Genomic DNA, 17,808 nt, shown 5'->3' on the forward strand with positions numbered 1-17,808 from the left:
TTATTAATTATAATATATGCTATTAATCCTATCTGTGTGTATGTATGTAATATAGGCTTATTTATAGCTATGCTTTTATATATAAAAGGCAGACATAGCTATACATAAACTCTTAATCTATATCTCATAATATAGTATATATTGGGATACTGTTCACTAGGTGAATATATCCTGGAATACCTTGGTACAGTTTTTGCTTTATCTGCTGTATTTTTCAAATATTAGCTGTTACTCCTCTGAAATAAAAAATTGTACTCAGAGATCAGTCTACATATGTATCACAAAATGTCTAACAGGAGACATGGAACATGTGTCAACTCTAAGAACATTGGTGGTACAATGATGATGCTGTAGCTTTGTTCAGCATATTAAAATTTATTTTCTGGCTGGGCATGGTGGCACACACCTATAATTGCAGGGACTTGGGAGACTGAGGCAGGAGGATCACAGGTTCAAAGCTGGCCTTGGCAATTTAGAGAGACCCTGCTTCTGATAATTGGGAGGTTCATCAAATAACTATCGTGTCCTTAAACTATACCTAGTATGTATTTGGCTCTGTCACAGATTCAGAATACTTTGGATGAATGGGTTTACTTTTAAGTTGAATCTGAATGATTGCTACTTTGAAATCACATTGGGTTTCAGATAAATATGTGCTTTTTTTAAATAGCCTGGATCTAAAAAATCAGCGAATGGATCAGATGATAAAGCCAGCTGCAAAGAATCAAAGACAGGAAATCTGGATCCGTTATCTTGCATAAGTAAGCTTCCTAAATCTGTGCTCCAGATAGACTTGCAAACTTTTAATTTCAAAGTTTTCTATTCCCTTTATTTTATATACAAATTCACCTCTTTTTAGTCTTAAGTTAAAATATGTGTTTTATTAAATACAGGCACTGCAGATCTTCATAAGATGTATCCTACACCACCATCATTGGAACAGCATATTATGGGATTTTCCCCAATGAATATGAATAATAAAGAATATGGTAGTATGGATACAACACCTGGAGGAACTGTCCTAGAAGGAAATAGTTCTAGTATAGGAGCACAGTTCAAAATTGAGGTTGATGAGGGTTTCTGTAGCCCAAAACCTTCTGAAATTAAAGTAAGTATTTTATTTTTCTAGAAAAATAATTAACTTCCTATATTTTCTTATAGAATTAGTTTGTTACTGTATTTAAAAATTCTTTCATAGTTATTCTAGTTTTGTAGCTAACAGATCTGAGGACTGATTTGTGTTGATACTTAGAATGCATTTGAGAATAAAATACACTAATATTTACATTTTCTTCTGTTTAAATAAAGGAAAAAAAGGAAAGGGGGGTGGTTTTATTTTGTTTCTTGGTTCCTAGAAGATAAGATATTAAAAATCCATGGTCTTTATATTGTAGGATTTTTCTTATGTCTATAAGCCTGAAAATTGTCAAGTTCTAGTGGGATGTTCCATGTTTGCACCTCTAAAAACTCTACCAAGCCAATGTCTACCCCCTATCAAATTGCCAGAAGAATGTATTTACCGCCAGAGTTGGACTGTTGGAAAGTTGGAATTGCTTTCTTCAGGGCCTGCGATGCCATTCATCAAAGAAGGGTATGACTTATGTTCTTATCATGTTATATGAATGCTTATAGATCTAATTTTTTTGTGTGTGGAAGTATCTGGTATGTGGGAAAAACAATATTGGTTTTTAAAAATTCTAAAAATTGTTTTCTGGTTGATTATATTGGTAGTATATCAGGATGAACTGTTAGAAAACATAAGACTATTATATTTTATTTGACTTTAAAAGCATCTTTTCTTTTGGTCTGTAATTCTAAATCATTCCCATTTTTGCATTTGCCATATTTCCCATGTTTTTTATATCAGTGTCTCTGAATTTGGAGTGTGTTGTAATTGGTAGCATCATAAATTCATTATTATTCCTTTTACACATGAACATCTCTAAAATCAGGAATTATACTCAGAGGCATCTTAATATTAGTGAAATATTAGTATTTATAGTATAAGAAATATCTAGATAGTTACAGTGGCTGTCTAGGTATGGATAAGTTACATGGATTTTATTTGTAAAATTTTTTTTAATTTTTATTTTTATGTGGTGCTGAGGGATGCACTCTACCACTGAGCCACAATCCCAGCCCTTTGTTTGTAATTTTAAAATTAATTGGTCCTTAGTCCACAACAGTTATCAGTGGACATATTAATCAGAAATAAGTCCTAATTGTGTTTGAGATTCTTGCACTAATTGTTCTATCACAATTTTCAGTGTAACTTGAAAACATTTGGAACATTTTTATTTGTATTTCATGTCACTAAAGTATTTATGTATGTACTTGATTTTCTCTTTTACGCTGGTGACAGTAGTGATGGAAGTAATATGGATCAAGAATATGGCCCTGCTTATACACCTCAAACTCATACTTCATTTGGGATGCCTCCTAGCAGTGCACCTCCTAGTAACAGCGGAGCAGGAATTCTTCCTTCTCCATCCACCCCTAGGTTTCCAACTCCAAGGACTCCAAGGACTCCAAGGACTCCTCGTGGAGCTGGTGGGCCTGCTAGTGCTCAAGGTTCAGTCAAATATGAAAATTCAGACTTGTATTCACCAGCTTCCACCCCATCCACATGCAGACCCCTTAATTCTGTTGAACCTGCAACTGTTCCTTCCATCCCTGAAGCACACAGTCTTTATGTAAATCTCATCCTTTCAGAATCAGTTATGAATTTGTTTAAAGACTGTAACTTTGATAGTTGCTGTATATGTGTCTGCAACATGAATATCAAGGGTGCCGATGTTGGAGTTTACATTCCAGATCCAACACAGGAAGCACAATATAGGTGTACCTGTGGCTTCAGTGCTGTCATGAACAGAAAATTTGGAAACAATTCAGGATTATTTCTTGAAGATGAATTAGATATCATAGGACGCAACACAGACTGTGGCAAAGAAGCAGAAAAACGTTTTGAAGCTCTCAGGGCTACCTCCACTGAACATGTTAATGGAGGTCTAAAGGAATCTGAAAAGTTTCCTGATGAGTTGATATTATTGCTACAAGATCAGTGCACTAATTTATTTTCACCCTTTGGAGCGGCAGACCAAGATCCTTTCCCCAAAATTGGTGTAATTAGCAATTGGGTGCGGGTTGAAGAACGGGACTGTTGCAATGACTGTTACCTTGCATTAGAACATGGGCGTCAATTCATGGATAATATGTCAGGAGGAAAAGTTGATGAAGCACTTGTGAAAAGTTCATGCTTACACCCCTGGTCCAAAAGAAATGGTATGTATCCTGATGAAACATTGTTTATTTTCATTTAGTTGTATGACTTTTCTTTCTTAGGAAAAAACATTAAAGGCAGCTTCTCATGCAGATAATTAATAGAGACTCTTAAACCTGGACTTTAAACTGTTTTATTTTCAGGTGTGGGTGGGTGGGTACTAGGGATTGAATTCAGGGGCACTCAACCACTGAGCCATATCCCCAGCCCTATTTTGTATTTTATTTAGAGATAGGGTCTCACTGAGTTGCTTAGCACATTGCTTTTGCTGAGGTTGGCTTTGAACTCCCAATCACATGTCAGATAATGACAGGTAGTTTGAAGAAAAACAAAGCAGGGCAGAAAAGTAGGGAAAAAAAAGTTTGTGCTATTTTAAATGTATGGTCAGAGAAGATATTATCAAGGGCTAACATTTAGTCAAACTCCTACATAAAGTGGGAGAAAATCAGCTATGTGACTAACTGATGGAAGACTATTATAGGCAATGCTAGGTGCAAAGACTGAAGATTTTTGTGTGCTTGCTGATACGTTTGAGGAACATGAAGGAGGTATTTCATGTTGGTGAAGTGCATTGGGTAGTAGACATACTGGTATGAGATGAAACACTGGAGGTGTCTGAGCACTAAAATCATGTTGCATTTAATAGACTAAGTGCCTTTGTAGTTGATTCTAAAAGTGATGGGAAGTTATTGAACAATTTTGAATAGGAAAAGTAACATAATCCTACTTCTCTTTATTTTTTACAAGATGACTAGCTATTGTGTGGAAAATAGCTTGAGGGTTGGAGGTGGTGAAGGTGAGAGTAGGAGGAGATAGATAGTTGGAAGGCAGTTGCTGTAGTCCAGGTGAAAACTGATGACAGCATGGACAAAATTGGAATAGAAATGTAAGTAGTAGATTCTAGTTATAGTTATAGGATTTGCTGATACATGAAAGAATAATTGAGGCATCAGGGATAGTTTGAGCAACTAGATGAATGGTGGTGCTGACTGTAGAGGAGGGAAGGGCCTATGTACACATTTGGAAATGTGAGTTTTAAATTCAGAGGAGTGATTGGGACTGGAAACTGAACATATTTTGTATTGTGTTATCACTATTAAAAGCTGCAGCTAGCTGGGGTTGGTAATACCCCTGTAATCTCTCCAGTTTGGGAGGCTTGAGGCAGAAGGATCATAAATTTGAAGCAGCCTTGGTGGCTTCATGAGACCCTTTCTCAAAGAAATAAAAAAGGACTGGGGGTGTAGGTGGTGGTAGAGTGCCCCTGGGTTCAATCCCTAGTGCCAAAAAACAAAAACAAAAACAAAAACAAAAACAGTAATAGAGCTGGATGAAGTACTTAGTGAGTGACTAGATAAGACAGTCCAAGTATGAAGCTGACATTTAGAGGTGGGGAAGAAGAGGATCCAGGTAAGGAAAGTAAGAAAGGTCGGAAGAAAAACCAAAAGAGTATGGAGTCCCAGAAACGAAGTATGAAAAACATTTGAAGAGGCAGAAAGTAATACATCAGGGTGACAACTTTGACAGGACCATTGAATGTGATGAAATGCAGGGTTGGCAATGACCTTGATAAGCAGTATCATTCAGTCTGGTTAGAGTGTGTTTAGGAGGGAATAAAATAAGGAATGAATTTAAATTCTCTGGGGACTTCTGTTATAAATAGAGAAATTAGATGATCAGGATAAAGGAGAGTTTCATTTTTTTTAAACGTACCTTGAGAGTGATCCTATCTAGAGAAAAATTTTTAATTGACAAGTAGTAATTTTATTTCAGCACATTATGATGTTTTGATATATATACAGTTGTGGAAAGATTAACTCAAACTAATTAGCTTTATCCATCATTTTACCTACTTATTTTTTGTGGTTAGAACATTTAAAATCTACTCTTTGACCAATTTTGAAATATAGACTACATTCTTATTAACTGTGTTCATATCTTACTGTGCAAAATACACACAGTGAACACAGTCTTAATAAGTCCTATCTAACTGAAACTTTGCACCCTTTGGCCAACATCCTTTCTCTGTCTTCACCTTCCTCCAGAAAGAGGAAATATTAATGCAGGAAAGAAGATGTAATTGCAGGAGTAAAATCACAGAGTAAGTGAGAAGTAATAGAATCCAGTGCACAAATAGAGGGATTGGTAGACAGACCTTTGGCTGGGAAATAAGTCCATTATAGCAGGAAGAAAAGGCATAATTTGTTTCTTTGGATAAAAAGAGGAAATGTGAGTCAGGCATGGTGGCACACACCTGTAATCCCAGGGAGGCTGAGAGGAGGTTCAGCAAGTTGAAAGCCAGCTTCCTCAACTTAGCCAGACCCTGTCTTAAAATAAAAAGTGAGTGCTGGGGCTCAGTTGGTACAGTGCTTGCTTTGCATGCACAAGGCCGTCGGTTCAATTCCCTGCACCACCAAAAAAAAAAAAAAGACTGGTGATGTAACTCAGGGGCTGAACATCCCTGAATTTAATCCCTGGTACCAAAACAAAAACCAAAAAACTAGGTAGGGTAGGATGTTTTATCTTTTTATTGAGTTCTAAGTATTGTCTATGTACTCTGTATACAAGTCTCTTTTCAGATCAATTGTTTGCCATATTTTGCATTATTGGGATTGTCTTTGCACTTGATAGCATCCTCTGAAGCACAGGTTTTTAGTTTTGATAATGTCTAATTTGTTTTTCTCTTTGTTGCTTGTACTTTTTGGTGTCATACCTATAAAGGCTTTATAGAGCCAAGGTCATGAAAATTTCCTCCTGTTTTTTTTCTAGAACTTTTATAGTTCCACCATTTAACTTATGTCCATGATTCCTTCTGAATTAATTTTTTGTACATGGATAGTGTACTGGAGGGTTTCCATTCCATGTTTTCATGCAGGTGAAATCCAATCGCCTGAGACCAACTGTTGAATTTTCCCCATTAAGTTGTCTTGGTATATTTGTCAAAAATAGTTGATGATAAATATGAGGTTTGATTTCTGTATGCTTAGTTCTTTTTTAATGATCTATATATCTTTATCCTCCATGATTATTGTGAAAAAAAAAATATACTATATATGTATCTCTTTGTAATCTTTTTTATTGGTACTTGATGGTGGGATTCATTGTTATGGTATATATCTTTTTGATTACTGCTATTCTTCTAGATCTCAGCTTACATAGATATTGATTTTTATTCCTTAGCACTTGAAATTATGACAAGACTTTTTCATGTCAGCCTTCCTCCCCAAGAGTATTAGATCTCTGAAGACATAACTCAGCAGTTAGCATAGTTCCTGGCCCATAGTAGGTCTTCTAATAAATATGTATTTTTAAAAATTTTTTTATTTATTTATTTTTTATTGTAAACAAATGGGGTACTTGTTTTTCTGGTTGTACTTGAAGTAGAGGTGTACTGTTTGTGTAATAATACATTTACATAGGGTAATGATGTTTGATTCATTGTTATTTTTCCTTCCCCCCACCCCTCCCACCCTTCTTTTTCCTCTATATAGTCTATCCTTCCTCCATTCTTGCCTCCCTCCCACCCTAAATATGTATTTTTTAATAAGAGAACCTGCAAGCATCACACTTAATTAGAATCAAAATGCAAGCTGAGCTGGGCTCAGTGGCCCAAGAGGCTGAGGCAGGAGGATTTTGAGTTCAAAGCCAGCCTCAGCAACAACAAGGTGCTAAGCAACTTAGTGAGACCCTGTCTCTAAATAAAATATAAAAAAGGGCTGGGGATGTGGCTCAGTGGTTAAGCACCCTGGTTTCAATCCCCCCCCCCCCCCCAAATATATCAAAGCTGGGCACAGTGGCACATTCCTGTAATTTCAGAGGCTGAGGCAGGAGGATCACAAGTTCAAGACCAGTCTCAGCAATTTAGTGAGACCAGCCGTAAGCAACTTAGTGAGACCATATCTCAAAATAAAAAATAAAAAGGGTCACGGATGTGGATGTGGCTCAGTGGTAAAGAAAAGAATCAAAAATATAAATTACTGATCTCCACTCAGATCAGACCTTCCTGGGGTTGAACATAGCATATGTAATTTAAAGATATTCCCGTGTAATTATAATAAATAGCCTAAACCTACAATAACTTTCTAGACTTTTTGAAAGTAAATATTCACATGTGAATGCACATACTTCCAAATGTGTAAAGCATATTTTATGATTTTATAGTCTGATTTTTATTTACCACTCTGTTAGTCATTAGTCTGTGTCGGATAGCTCTGTTATCACTTCCAATGACTAAATAATATTCTATGTGTTGATTTAAGTATACTTGTTATTAAGGATTATATTTGAAATTAAATTATTTCTGTTTCTGAATAAAGTTTGGTTAAAGGAAATGGTCATAGTTAAGGTATGTAATGGTATGCTTAAACAGTTCTACTGTTACAACTGAACCATACTGGGGGCCAGTTTAGTTGTGTCATTATTGTCTAGTGGTCTTTCTTTTAGCCACTTGACATTTATGAGCAGTACCTTTCATATCCATTCTGACAGTTGGTCAGAAATGCAAGTAAAACAATTTGAGAATCTGTGATTTTAGGTTTTAGGTTTTAAAATATGTTGGGATAATACATTCCCTTTTAGCAGCATGAGCAAGTTTATCTGTATTATACAAGTTCTGTATTTCAGAATTGTTTTTCTGGTGCAGGAGTTTGAACCTAGGGCCTCATGCATGCCAAGCAAATGTTCTATCACTGAGCTGTGTGTCCCCAGGACTGTATTTCAGAACTGTTACAGTCTGTTTTTCTTTTTAAAAATTAATTATTATAATAATAATTATTTCTTTATTATAACCAGTCTTATCTGATTATTTTATTATAGTGGTGGTAATTAAGGAACATAATTTATAAACCATTTCAATGTAAGTACCAGTTTTTTCTGGTAAAATATAAGTACCATAAGCAACCAGAAGAAATGCAAAAAGGAAAATTCATAAATTGACTAGTCAGGTAATAAATTACTTTATAGAGATGAATTACAGTGACTTTTTAACATTTCTTCTGGGTTGTAATTTTTTGAAAGATCCATTTCTTCGTGTGTGTACATGTATGCATGCCATGCCGGTATGCTTCATTCATCTTACTTGCTTTGTTTTTTTGACACTGGGGATCGAGCCCAGGGGTGCTTAACTTCTGAGCCACATCTCCAGTCCTTTTTATTTTGAGACAGGGTCTTGCTAAGTTGCTTAGGACCTTGCCAAATTGCTAAGGCTGGCCTTGAATTTGAGATCCTCTTGCCTCAGCCACCTGAGTTGCTAGGGTTACAGGCATGTGCCATCATGCCCAGCTGCTTCATTTATTTTCAGCAAGTGTTCTCCCACTGAGCTATATACCTTTAGCCCTATAAAATCATTTCTATAGAACTTTATAGAGTTCTCTGTATGGCTTATGTTTGATCTTCTTGATGATGAATGAGTAAACTTCTCTAGATGTTATTTCTTATTATCTTAAAGTTTTATTTGTGTTGGCAATGACAATTCTTACTTTTTTTTTTTAACTGCTTGTAGATGTGAGTATGCAGTGCTCACAGGATATACTTCGAATGCTCCTCTCTCTTCAGCCAGTTCTTCAAGATGCTATTCAGAAAAAAAGAACAGTAAGACCTTGGGGGGTTCAAGGTCCTCTCACTTGGCAACAATTTCATAAAATGGCTGGCCGAGGCTCTTATGGTAAGTAATTTGTGGTGGAATGCACTGAATGATTTTATGTTAGTCCTGTGATTAATGGCCCAACTTGAATAAGCACTTTAATCTTCCTTGAATATTTTTGTGGAATATACTCAACTGAAGGGCCACTATGCGTCCAATTCTTGTCCTAGCCTTTCAACATTCCCACCATGCTGTTTACATGGTTCTCTAACCTCATTTCATTGTATTCCTCTTCCCAGTAAGATTGTATGTGAAGAAAGGGTTATACAACTAATATATTTTTAAAACCCTAAACTGCTTTGGCCTTATCATTTTGTAAAACTGAGTAATGAGGTAGGGATAATCTTAGTGTTAAAAGAACTGAAGGTCTTCATTTTAAAATAAAATTAGAGCCAGGTGCCTATATTCCAGTGACGTAGAAGACAGGAAGATTGTGAGGGTGAGACCGTCCTTAACCATTTAGCAAGACCCTCAGCAACTTAGCCAGACCCTTTCTCAAAAATGAAAAATAGGGACGGGGGTCATGGCTCAGTGGTAGAGCTCTTGCCTAGCATGTGTTAAGGCACTAGGGTCAATCCTCAACACCACATAAAAATAAATAAAGGCATGTGTCCATCCATCTACAACTATATCTATATCTATCTATATACACACACACACATATATATATATGTGTATATATAGATGTGTATATGTGTATATATATGTGTATATGTGTGCGTGTATATGTGTATGTGTGTGTGTATAGATATATAGATATAGTATATCTATATAATATATATAAATATAAATATATACACACACACACGTGTGTGTGTGTGTGTGTGTGTATGTAAAGAAAGAGAAGGAGGACTGAGGACTTAGTGGTAAAGTGTTGTTGGGTTCAATCTCCAGTAAACACCCCCTAAAAAAAAAAAGAAAAATTAGGACAAAGAAATTTTCTGATTGTAACAAGCATGGTAAATGAATACTCTTAATAGGTACAGAGTAGATTTATGGTCAACTGTAATGGAAAAGAACATTTAGAGTATTTGAATTATTTGTTAAAAGATTGTTTCTGAAAAGTAGGGTAGGTTTTAAAATATATTTGGAATAATAGTTCCTATTGAAATCTTTGATTTTGTGCATAATTTTGGAATGCATTATATACAGAAGTAGGATTGCCTGCATTTTTTTTCTTTAATTAATGGATGGATAGAGATATATGTGTATATATATATCCCCCCCAGCTCCAGGGGTTGAATTCAAGGGATTTCAACCACTGAGCCACATCCCCAGCTTTTTTAATTTTTTAAATTTTGAGACAGTGTCTCACTAAGTTACTTAGGGTCTTGCTAAATTGCTGAGGCTGGCTTTAAACTTGGAATTCTCCTGCCTCAGCTCCCTGAGCAGCTGGGATTATAGGCATGCATTACCATGCTCAAGCAGCTAAATGATTTAAGTGTCATAAAAACTGATATTCTGTTGAAGATGCAGGTTAATGGTAATATATTTTAATATAAACTTTTACATTCTTTTAAAAACCAAGATAGCATATATTTATGCACCGTATTGATTTTGGAGATAGTTTCTATCAGTACAGGTAGAGATCTTTCCTTTTTTTTTCTTTGTCTGCAAGTACTCCATTACTTTTTACATGTGTTATTTTACCTGTGTATGGTTTTGGGACATATAGATTGTTGCCATAATTACCACTACAACTACTCTTCAGTAATGCATACATCCTTGGTTTAAATCATGTGTGGGTTTTTTTTTTTTTTCTTTCTTTTTTTAAATACTGAATATTGAACCCAAGGATACTTAACCACTGAGCCACATTCCTAGCCCTTATTTTTTATTTTGTCACAGAATCTAACTACATTGCTTAGGGTCTTGCTAAGTTGCTGAGACTGGCTTTGAATTTGTGATCATCTAACCTCAGACTCCCAAGTTGCTGGGATTATAGGTGTGTGCCACCACATCCAAATGTGTGTGTATTTTTAAAAATACATTGCCAAGTCAGTTGTGGTAGTTCTAACAACTCAGGAGGCTGAGGCCAGGAGCAACACAAGTTTAAGGTCTGCCTGGACAGTTTATGACACTCTGTCTCAAAATAAAATTAAAAAGAACTGGGAGTCTGGTTCAGTGGTAAAACACTGATGGGTTCAGTCCCCAGTATAAAAAATGTTTAAAAATAATAAGCAAAATATATTGCTAAATTACTCTTTCTTTTTTTTTAATCTTAAATTGTGACTAATTGTTACTTTTTTTTTTTTTTTGCTTTAGAAGTTAACATAAAGGCATTCTTCTTGTTTTATAATTACCTAGTGATTTTAAGAAAAATGAGCTGACATAAAACTATCACTATAATGGCTACTGCTATATCACATAGAATAGTGTTTCAAAATCAAGTAATGGGTTCCAGTTGCTAGAGTTAGATCATATGAAATAAGTATACAATATTATTAATGTAAATTACTCTCTTTAGTATTAAACTCTATTTCCCTAAATCCTTGCTACTAGTACACTGCTAAGTGGGTAAAGAAATGGTTATTTAATTGTAGTTTAATGGTTATTTAATTAATTAATTGGGAGATTAAATGATGTAGACTGTGGTGGTAGATTTTCTAGGTTCAAATTCCTGCTCTGCTACTTTTTTCTGATACCAGTCAAGTTGTTTAGCTTTGCGTTCCTGTTTTCTCATTTGTGAAATGTATTTAATAATAGTATATGTCTTATGTGTTCTTGTGAGGATTTAATGTATTAATGTATGTAAAGATCTTTAAATAGTACCCAGCATGTACTAAAAGTGTTGTAACTGCTTGCTATTATTAATTTTAAGTTACATTTTCTTATAAGATTGAGTATCTTTGTGTATGTAAGAGTTTTGTTTTTGTAATCCTTGTTCATGACCTTTACCCATTTTTCTATAAAATTACTGGTCATTTCTGATTTTTGAAAGAATTTATTTTGTGATACAAACACCTAACCTGTGATCTACCCTCTTAACAAATATTTAAGTATACAGGACAGTGTTGTTGACTCCTGAACAATGATATAACCAGTGGATCTTACTGGCTACTTTCTCATGGATTTGTAGGTGATGAGGAACTAAACATTTTGTCATATTCCTTGTGTGTTGTTTTCTGGTTTGTTAATCATTTGGTCTTGCTTATGGTGTATTTTTTATGCCAAAAATTTAAATTTATATAGTCAAGTGGTTTTTTGTTTGTGTTTGTGATACTAGATACTGAACCTGGAACTATGTGCATGGTAGAGATTAATCAGTTTTTTAATGAATAGATTCTTACGTTATGATTAGAGATATTTTTGCCAGCTGGGTGTGGGGGTGCACACCTGTAATCTCAGATACTCAGGAGGCTGAGGCAGGAGGATTATAAGGTGGAGACCAGCCTGGAAACCTGGCGTTATGAAATCTCAAAAAATAAAAAGGTCTGGGGGTATTGCTCAGTAGTCATAGCATTCCTGGGTCAATCCCCCGTACTATCAAAAAAGAAAGATATTTTACATAGTCCAAACTTACTAAAAATAAGATAAACTGCCTTTCATGTTTTCTGATACTTCTGAGTTTTTCCATTTAAATTAATGTTTTACATTTAAATTAAGGTAATCAAATATGTTTTATGAAGACCATTTAGGAAATTCCTAACACTGGAAAAGTATCAATCACTTGTTTTTTAAGTAATTTTGTTTTTAAACAAATAATTTTACTAATAATTATATCATTTACTTTTGACCTTTACCAAAAAAAGACATGTCTTACATTTAAGTGTTTTTTTAAAAACACTTCTTTCTTATTTAGGAACCGACGAATCTCCAGAACCACTGCCAATCCCCACGTTTTTGTTGGGTTATGATTATGATTTTTTGGTGCTTTCTCCATTTGCTCTCCCTTATTGGGAGAGACTTATGCTGGAACCCTATGGATCTCAAAGAGATATAGCCTATGTTGTACTATGTCCAGAGAATGAAGCTTTGTTAAATGGAGCCAAAAGCTTTTTTAGAGATCTTACTGCAATATATGAGGTATGTGTTTTAAAAAGAGATGGCATTTAAAAACTACCTTATGATATATATTTTTATGTATAAAATATATCGGGAAGTTCAGCTGATTGGGACAGAGTGATGACGATGATCTATCCTAGGTATTTAGTTCTTATATTAGCAAGTTATACTCTTTGTTAGGTGGGTGTATCATGGGTCAAAATGAAAACACCATTTTGGGAGGAAAATAGTATGGGCATGTATATGTATATCTCATTGAAAGCAATATTTTATGTAAAACAAAATCAATAAACAGGATAGCCAGGAAAATAATTAATTTTAAAAAATTCTTGTCTAAATTCTGTAGGACCTTAGGTAATGACATTAGGATTCAGTTTCATGATAATATATGAAATAAATCTGTGCTAAATACCTCCAAAATCTTTGTGTTTTGAAATTTTTGACTGTTCACATTACAATTCTCATGCTGTATCTATGACTAGGCACAGTGATTATAAATTGAATGTATTGTGGGGCATACATTTCTTCATTATACTGTCTTTAAATGCTTAGAAGTTCAGTCTTCTTATTGTAGTTTCTTTTATAGTCTTAATTTGTTGGTCTGTGCTGGTTTAGGTTCCTTATAAATTTTTTCTTTAATTACGAGTTATCTGTACTGTGTCTTTTTATAAATGAACATTTCCCAAGGAGTGTTAATTGAAACCCTAGTCCTAAAAATCATCTCGTAAAAAAGCTCCATAGTGAAATAGATTTGGTAAAGCATTGCATATTATATTATCTTTTAGAGATTCATAATTCGTAATTATTAAAGACTTTGAAAAGCTTTCAGCATAGAAACAAATTTTCTTAATCCACTTGCAAGCGTATTTGACATTGGACTCTTTGTAACAAAAATCATTAACCCCAAAAGAAGGAGAATTGGCACATTTTCTGCACATGAATTGGGGTACATGCACAACCTAAAACGGCTGCTTTTTGCTTTTTGAGATAGAGTCTCATTATATGTTCCCCAGGCTGGCCTTGATTTCCCAGGCTTAGGCTGTTCTCTTGTCTCAGCCTCTGGGTAGCTGGGATTTACAGGCATGTGCCACTACGCCTGGTTTTCCTTTCTTTCTTTCTTTTTTTTTTTTTTTTTTTTTCCCTTTTAAAACATTGTTTTTATGCTTACTTATTTCTTTCATTAATCAGATCAAATGGTTCTAGTGCCAATGTTATATCTAGACATCTTCTCATTACAATTCTTTTAATTTCAGAAGAAATTTAATGACTTTTTATAGGAAAAATGAAAAAGACCTATGGCTCCATTTTCACCCTTGATATTTTTATCTCAAATGTTAATTACAAATAATTAAGCTTACATTAAATAACTTAACTGCTTTATTTTATACTATGTACTCAAATACTATAATTAACTCACTAATTCTGCTTTCTGTATGTATGTGTATTTGTAGTCCTGTCGATTAGGTCAACATAGACCTATTTCTCGACTGTTGACGGACGGAATCATGAGAGTTGGATCTACTGCATCAAAGAAACTATCAGAAAAGTTGGTAGCAGAATGGTTTTCTCAGGCAGCTGATGGTAACAGCGAAGCATTTTCTAAACTCAAGCTTTATGCACAAGTCTGCAGATATGACCTAGGTATTTGCATTTATCATATAGGGCTAGTTGCCTGATCCTCCAGCTGATTTTGTAAATAAAATCTTTTTAGGATATAGCCATGTTCATTCATTTACATTTTGTCTTTACTTCTGTGCTGCAAAATCAGAACTGAATAATTGTGACAGAGACTGCAGTCTACAAAGTCAAAAAGATATACCTAAGTATTTACAGAAAAGTTTGCTGATCCCTAGTGTAGGGGTTCCACCAAGGGGCAGTTGTAATTCTAAACTTTTTTATTTTTTGTTGATTCTGTAGAGTTTGATCCCCCCCCCCCCCCACCACCACCAAGGCAGTTCTAGGGAACAAATCCAGAGTCTTGCAAACATTCTACCATGAGCTACATCCCCAGCCCCTGTTAAGATTCTTGGTGGTTTATAGTTTAGAAATAAAATAATTTGTATTTAACCTCTACAACACCAAGAAATAATTCTTTGCTAAAACTAAGAAAATGACTACTGTGTAAGACTGTCATGTAACACTTTGGAATTATCAATAGACTTTCTTTAGACTTAACCCAAAATGATGATGCACTACCAACATATTGAATCTCTTCAGACATTCCTGTAATTTGAGCCTCATGGTAATGTTCTTGTGTTTTATACTTTAATTGGCTATCAGTGTAGACAACATTAATTTGTGATTTAGGAATCCTTCAAATGGTTTGAAAATTTGTAAGATAACTGTTTTTTACATTTAAATGTAGCTAGGAAAGAATTTTATTATGTTATTTAATTTTTAAAAAAGCTAGTTTAGTTTTACTCTTCCATTTTAATTTTGTTTCTTCAGTCTATGGTAAAATAGAAAGCTAGTACATGCTGTGCTGTTGGCTGGCAGTTTTAGGGAAGGTAATTAAAAGGAAGTATCAACTAGATAATTTTTTATTCACATAATAGAATTATCTTTTAAAAAAGTTAAGTAAATAATTAAATGTCCTGCTTTTATTCTTTAGGTCCTTATCTTGCTTCTCAGCCATTGGACAGCTCTCTACTTTCTCAGCCAAATTTAGTTGCCCCTACAAATCAGTCTTTGATTACTCCACCTCAGATGACAAATACTGGAACTTGTAATACTCCATCTGCCACTTTAGCATCTTCAGCAAGCAGCACTATAACAATGACTTCAGGTGTTGCCATATCTACTTCAGTTGCCACAGCTAATTCAACTTTGACCACAACTTCATCTTCATCATCCTCCAGCTTGAATAGTGGAATATCATCAAATAAACTAACTTCATTTCCACCCTTTGGCAATATGAACAGTAGTGGTACAGGATCCATGACCACACAGGCAAATACAGTTCAGAGTGGTCATCTAGGAGGGCAACAGTCATCAACTCTACAGACAGCTGGGATTTCTGGAGAGCCGTCGTCACTTCCCACTCAGCCACATCCTGATGTGTCTGAAAGGTATCTTTAAAAATATTTGTGGGGTTGGGGAGATAGCTTAGTCATTAGAGTGCTTGCCTTGCAAGCACAAAGCCCTGGGTTCGATCCCCAGCACCACCAAAAAAAATAAATAAATAAAATAAAAATAAAAATATTTGGGGCTGGGGAAATAGCTCAGCTGGTAGAGTGCTTGCCTTGCAAGCACAAGGCCCTGAGTTCGATCCCCAGTGCCGCAAAATAAATGAATGAATGAATGAATGAATGAATGAATAAATTAATTAATTTGTCTTTGGGGGCTGGGGCTGTGACTTATTGGTAGAGTACTTGCCTAGCATGTGTGAGGCACTAGGTTCGATCCTCAGCACCACATAAAAGTAAAATAAGTAAAAAAAAAAAAAGTAAAGATTTAAAAATATAAATAAAGTTATTGTATCCATCTACAACTAAAAAATTTTAAAATTTATATTTGTCTTTGGGGTTGAGAGATAGCTTACTGATAGAATGTATGCTTAATATGTGTGAGGCACTGGGATTAATTTCCAGAACCAAAAGAATAAATAAAAATAGTAGAGCATGGTGAAGCATTCCTATAATCCCAATTGGGAGGCTGTTCCAAGAGGATTCTAAGTTTAAGGCCAACCTTGGCAACTTAGCTAGACACTGTCTCAAGTGCTAGGGATCTAACTCTGTGGCATAATGTTCCTGGGTTCAGTCCCAAGTACTATTAAATAAATAAACAAATAAAATTAATTTTTGCAGAAAAATTATGATGCCTTGTTTTTCTAAATAGACTTTGTGAATGAATAAAATGCTTGTTGCTCTTACCCTTGAAAGTTTTAGTTTTTATAATGTTGAGTATTTTATTTATAAAATTATAATTGGATTTTTCAAAAAGCCTTTAATATCAAATCCTAGAATCTCATGGTGCGAGTTAGGTCTTAAAAACCGTTTTACTGGGTTGGGGAGATAGCTCAGTCGGTAGAGTGCTTGCCTTGCAAGCACAGGGCCCTGGGTTTGATCCCCAGCAACGCGGAAAAAAACAAAAAACAAAAAAACATTTTACTGCAGATATCCATATGAGACTGATTGTAGTGGCATACACTTGTCATTTCAGCTACTTAGGAGGCTGAGGCAGAAGGATTGTAAGTTCAAGGCTAGACTGGGCAACTTAGCAAGACCTGTCTCAAAGAAAAAAATAAAAATGAAAGTGTTGGGGGTATAGCTCAGTGTGAGTTCCTGGGTTCACTTTCCAGTGCCACAAAAAACAAAACACTAAATATATAAACAATTTGTTCTGCAACATGGCCTCAAGTAGAATTGCCAATGCAAATCACTCCTGTAATCGAGAAGTCACTATTGAGCCAGTGTATTCACTGTTCAGAGGCTTTAGAGTCCTACCAACCTTTGAATTTCAGCTCTGCCGCTTAACAGCACCTTTGTACTTTGGGGGATCTTCTAACCTTTCTGAGTTTGTATCCTTATCTGCAAAGTGGGAGTAATATAATAAAATGAATTAAAAGCTTTACACAGTGCTTTTAAGTTGTTTATATTGATAATGATTACAGCTCTTGTTCCTTTTATGGTGAGTTCCCTTTTGATTTACAGGTTAGGTTAGTCTGAACTTAGTTATAATTTTGTCAGCTGCCCAGGATGCAGTTGTGCCACAGTTATACTCATAAATAGGAGCAAAAATGAACCCATCTTGACTGTCTAAACAGATTTGAAGTTTAAAGAAAAGATCAAATCACCCATTGGATAATGAAGCTTATTCGTAATTGAAATTAAGAAGTATGAAATGAATGTGTGTAGTCTAAAAATGCACTAGAATATTGAGCAGG

General features: G+C 34.9%; 1 protein-coding gene across 3 annotated transcripts in view; it reads left to right on the forward strand.

Moving 5' to 3' along the window:
- MED13 (mediator complex subunit 13) overlaps positions 1-17,808 on the forward strand; it is a 95,158-nt gene that overhangs the window by 59,621 nt on the left and 17,729 nt on the right. For 2 of the 3 annotated variants that reach the window (XM_079131338.1, XM_079131340.1), the window contains exons 13-20: positions 671-761; positions 894-1,108; positions 1,395-1,591; positions 2,363-3,282; positions 8,778-8,939; positions 12,721-12,944; positions 14,375-14,564; positions 15,535-15,991. In XM_079131338.1, coding sequence (XP_078987464.1) covers positions 671-761; positions 894-1,108; positions 1,395-1,591; positions 2,363-3,282; positions 8,778-8,939; positions 12,721-12,944; positions 14,375-14,564; positions 15,535-15,991 — 2,456 coding nt within the window. The remainder of the gene's footprint in view (positions 1-670; positions 762-893; positions 1,109-1,394; positions 1,592-2,362; positions 3,283-8,777; positions 8,940-12,720; positions 12,945-14,374; positions 14,565-15,534; positions 15,992-17,808) is intronic. The other variant, XM_079131339.1, reaches the window with a different exon arrangement.

The sequence above is a fragment of the Sciurus vulgaris genome (assembly GCF_902686455.1).
Source record: "Sciurus vulgaris genome assembly, chromosome: 3".
NCBI classification, from domain to species: Eukaryota; Metazoa; Chordata; class Mammalia; order Rodentia; family Sciuridae; genus Sciurus; species Sciurus vulgaris.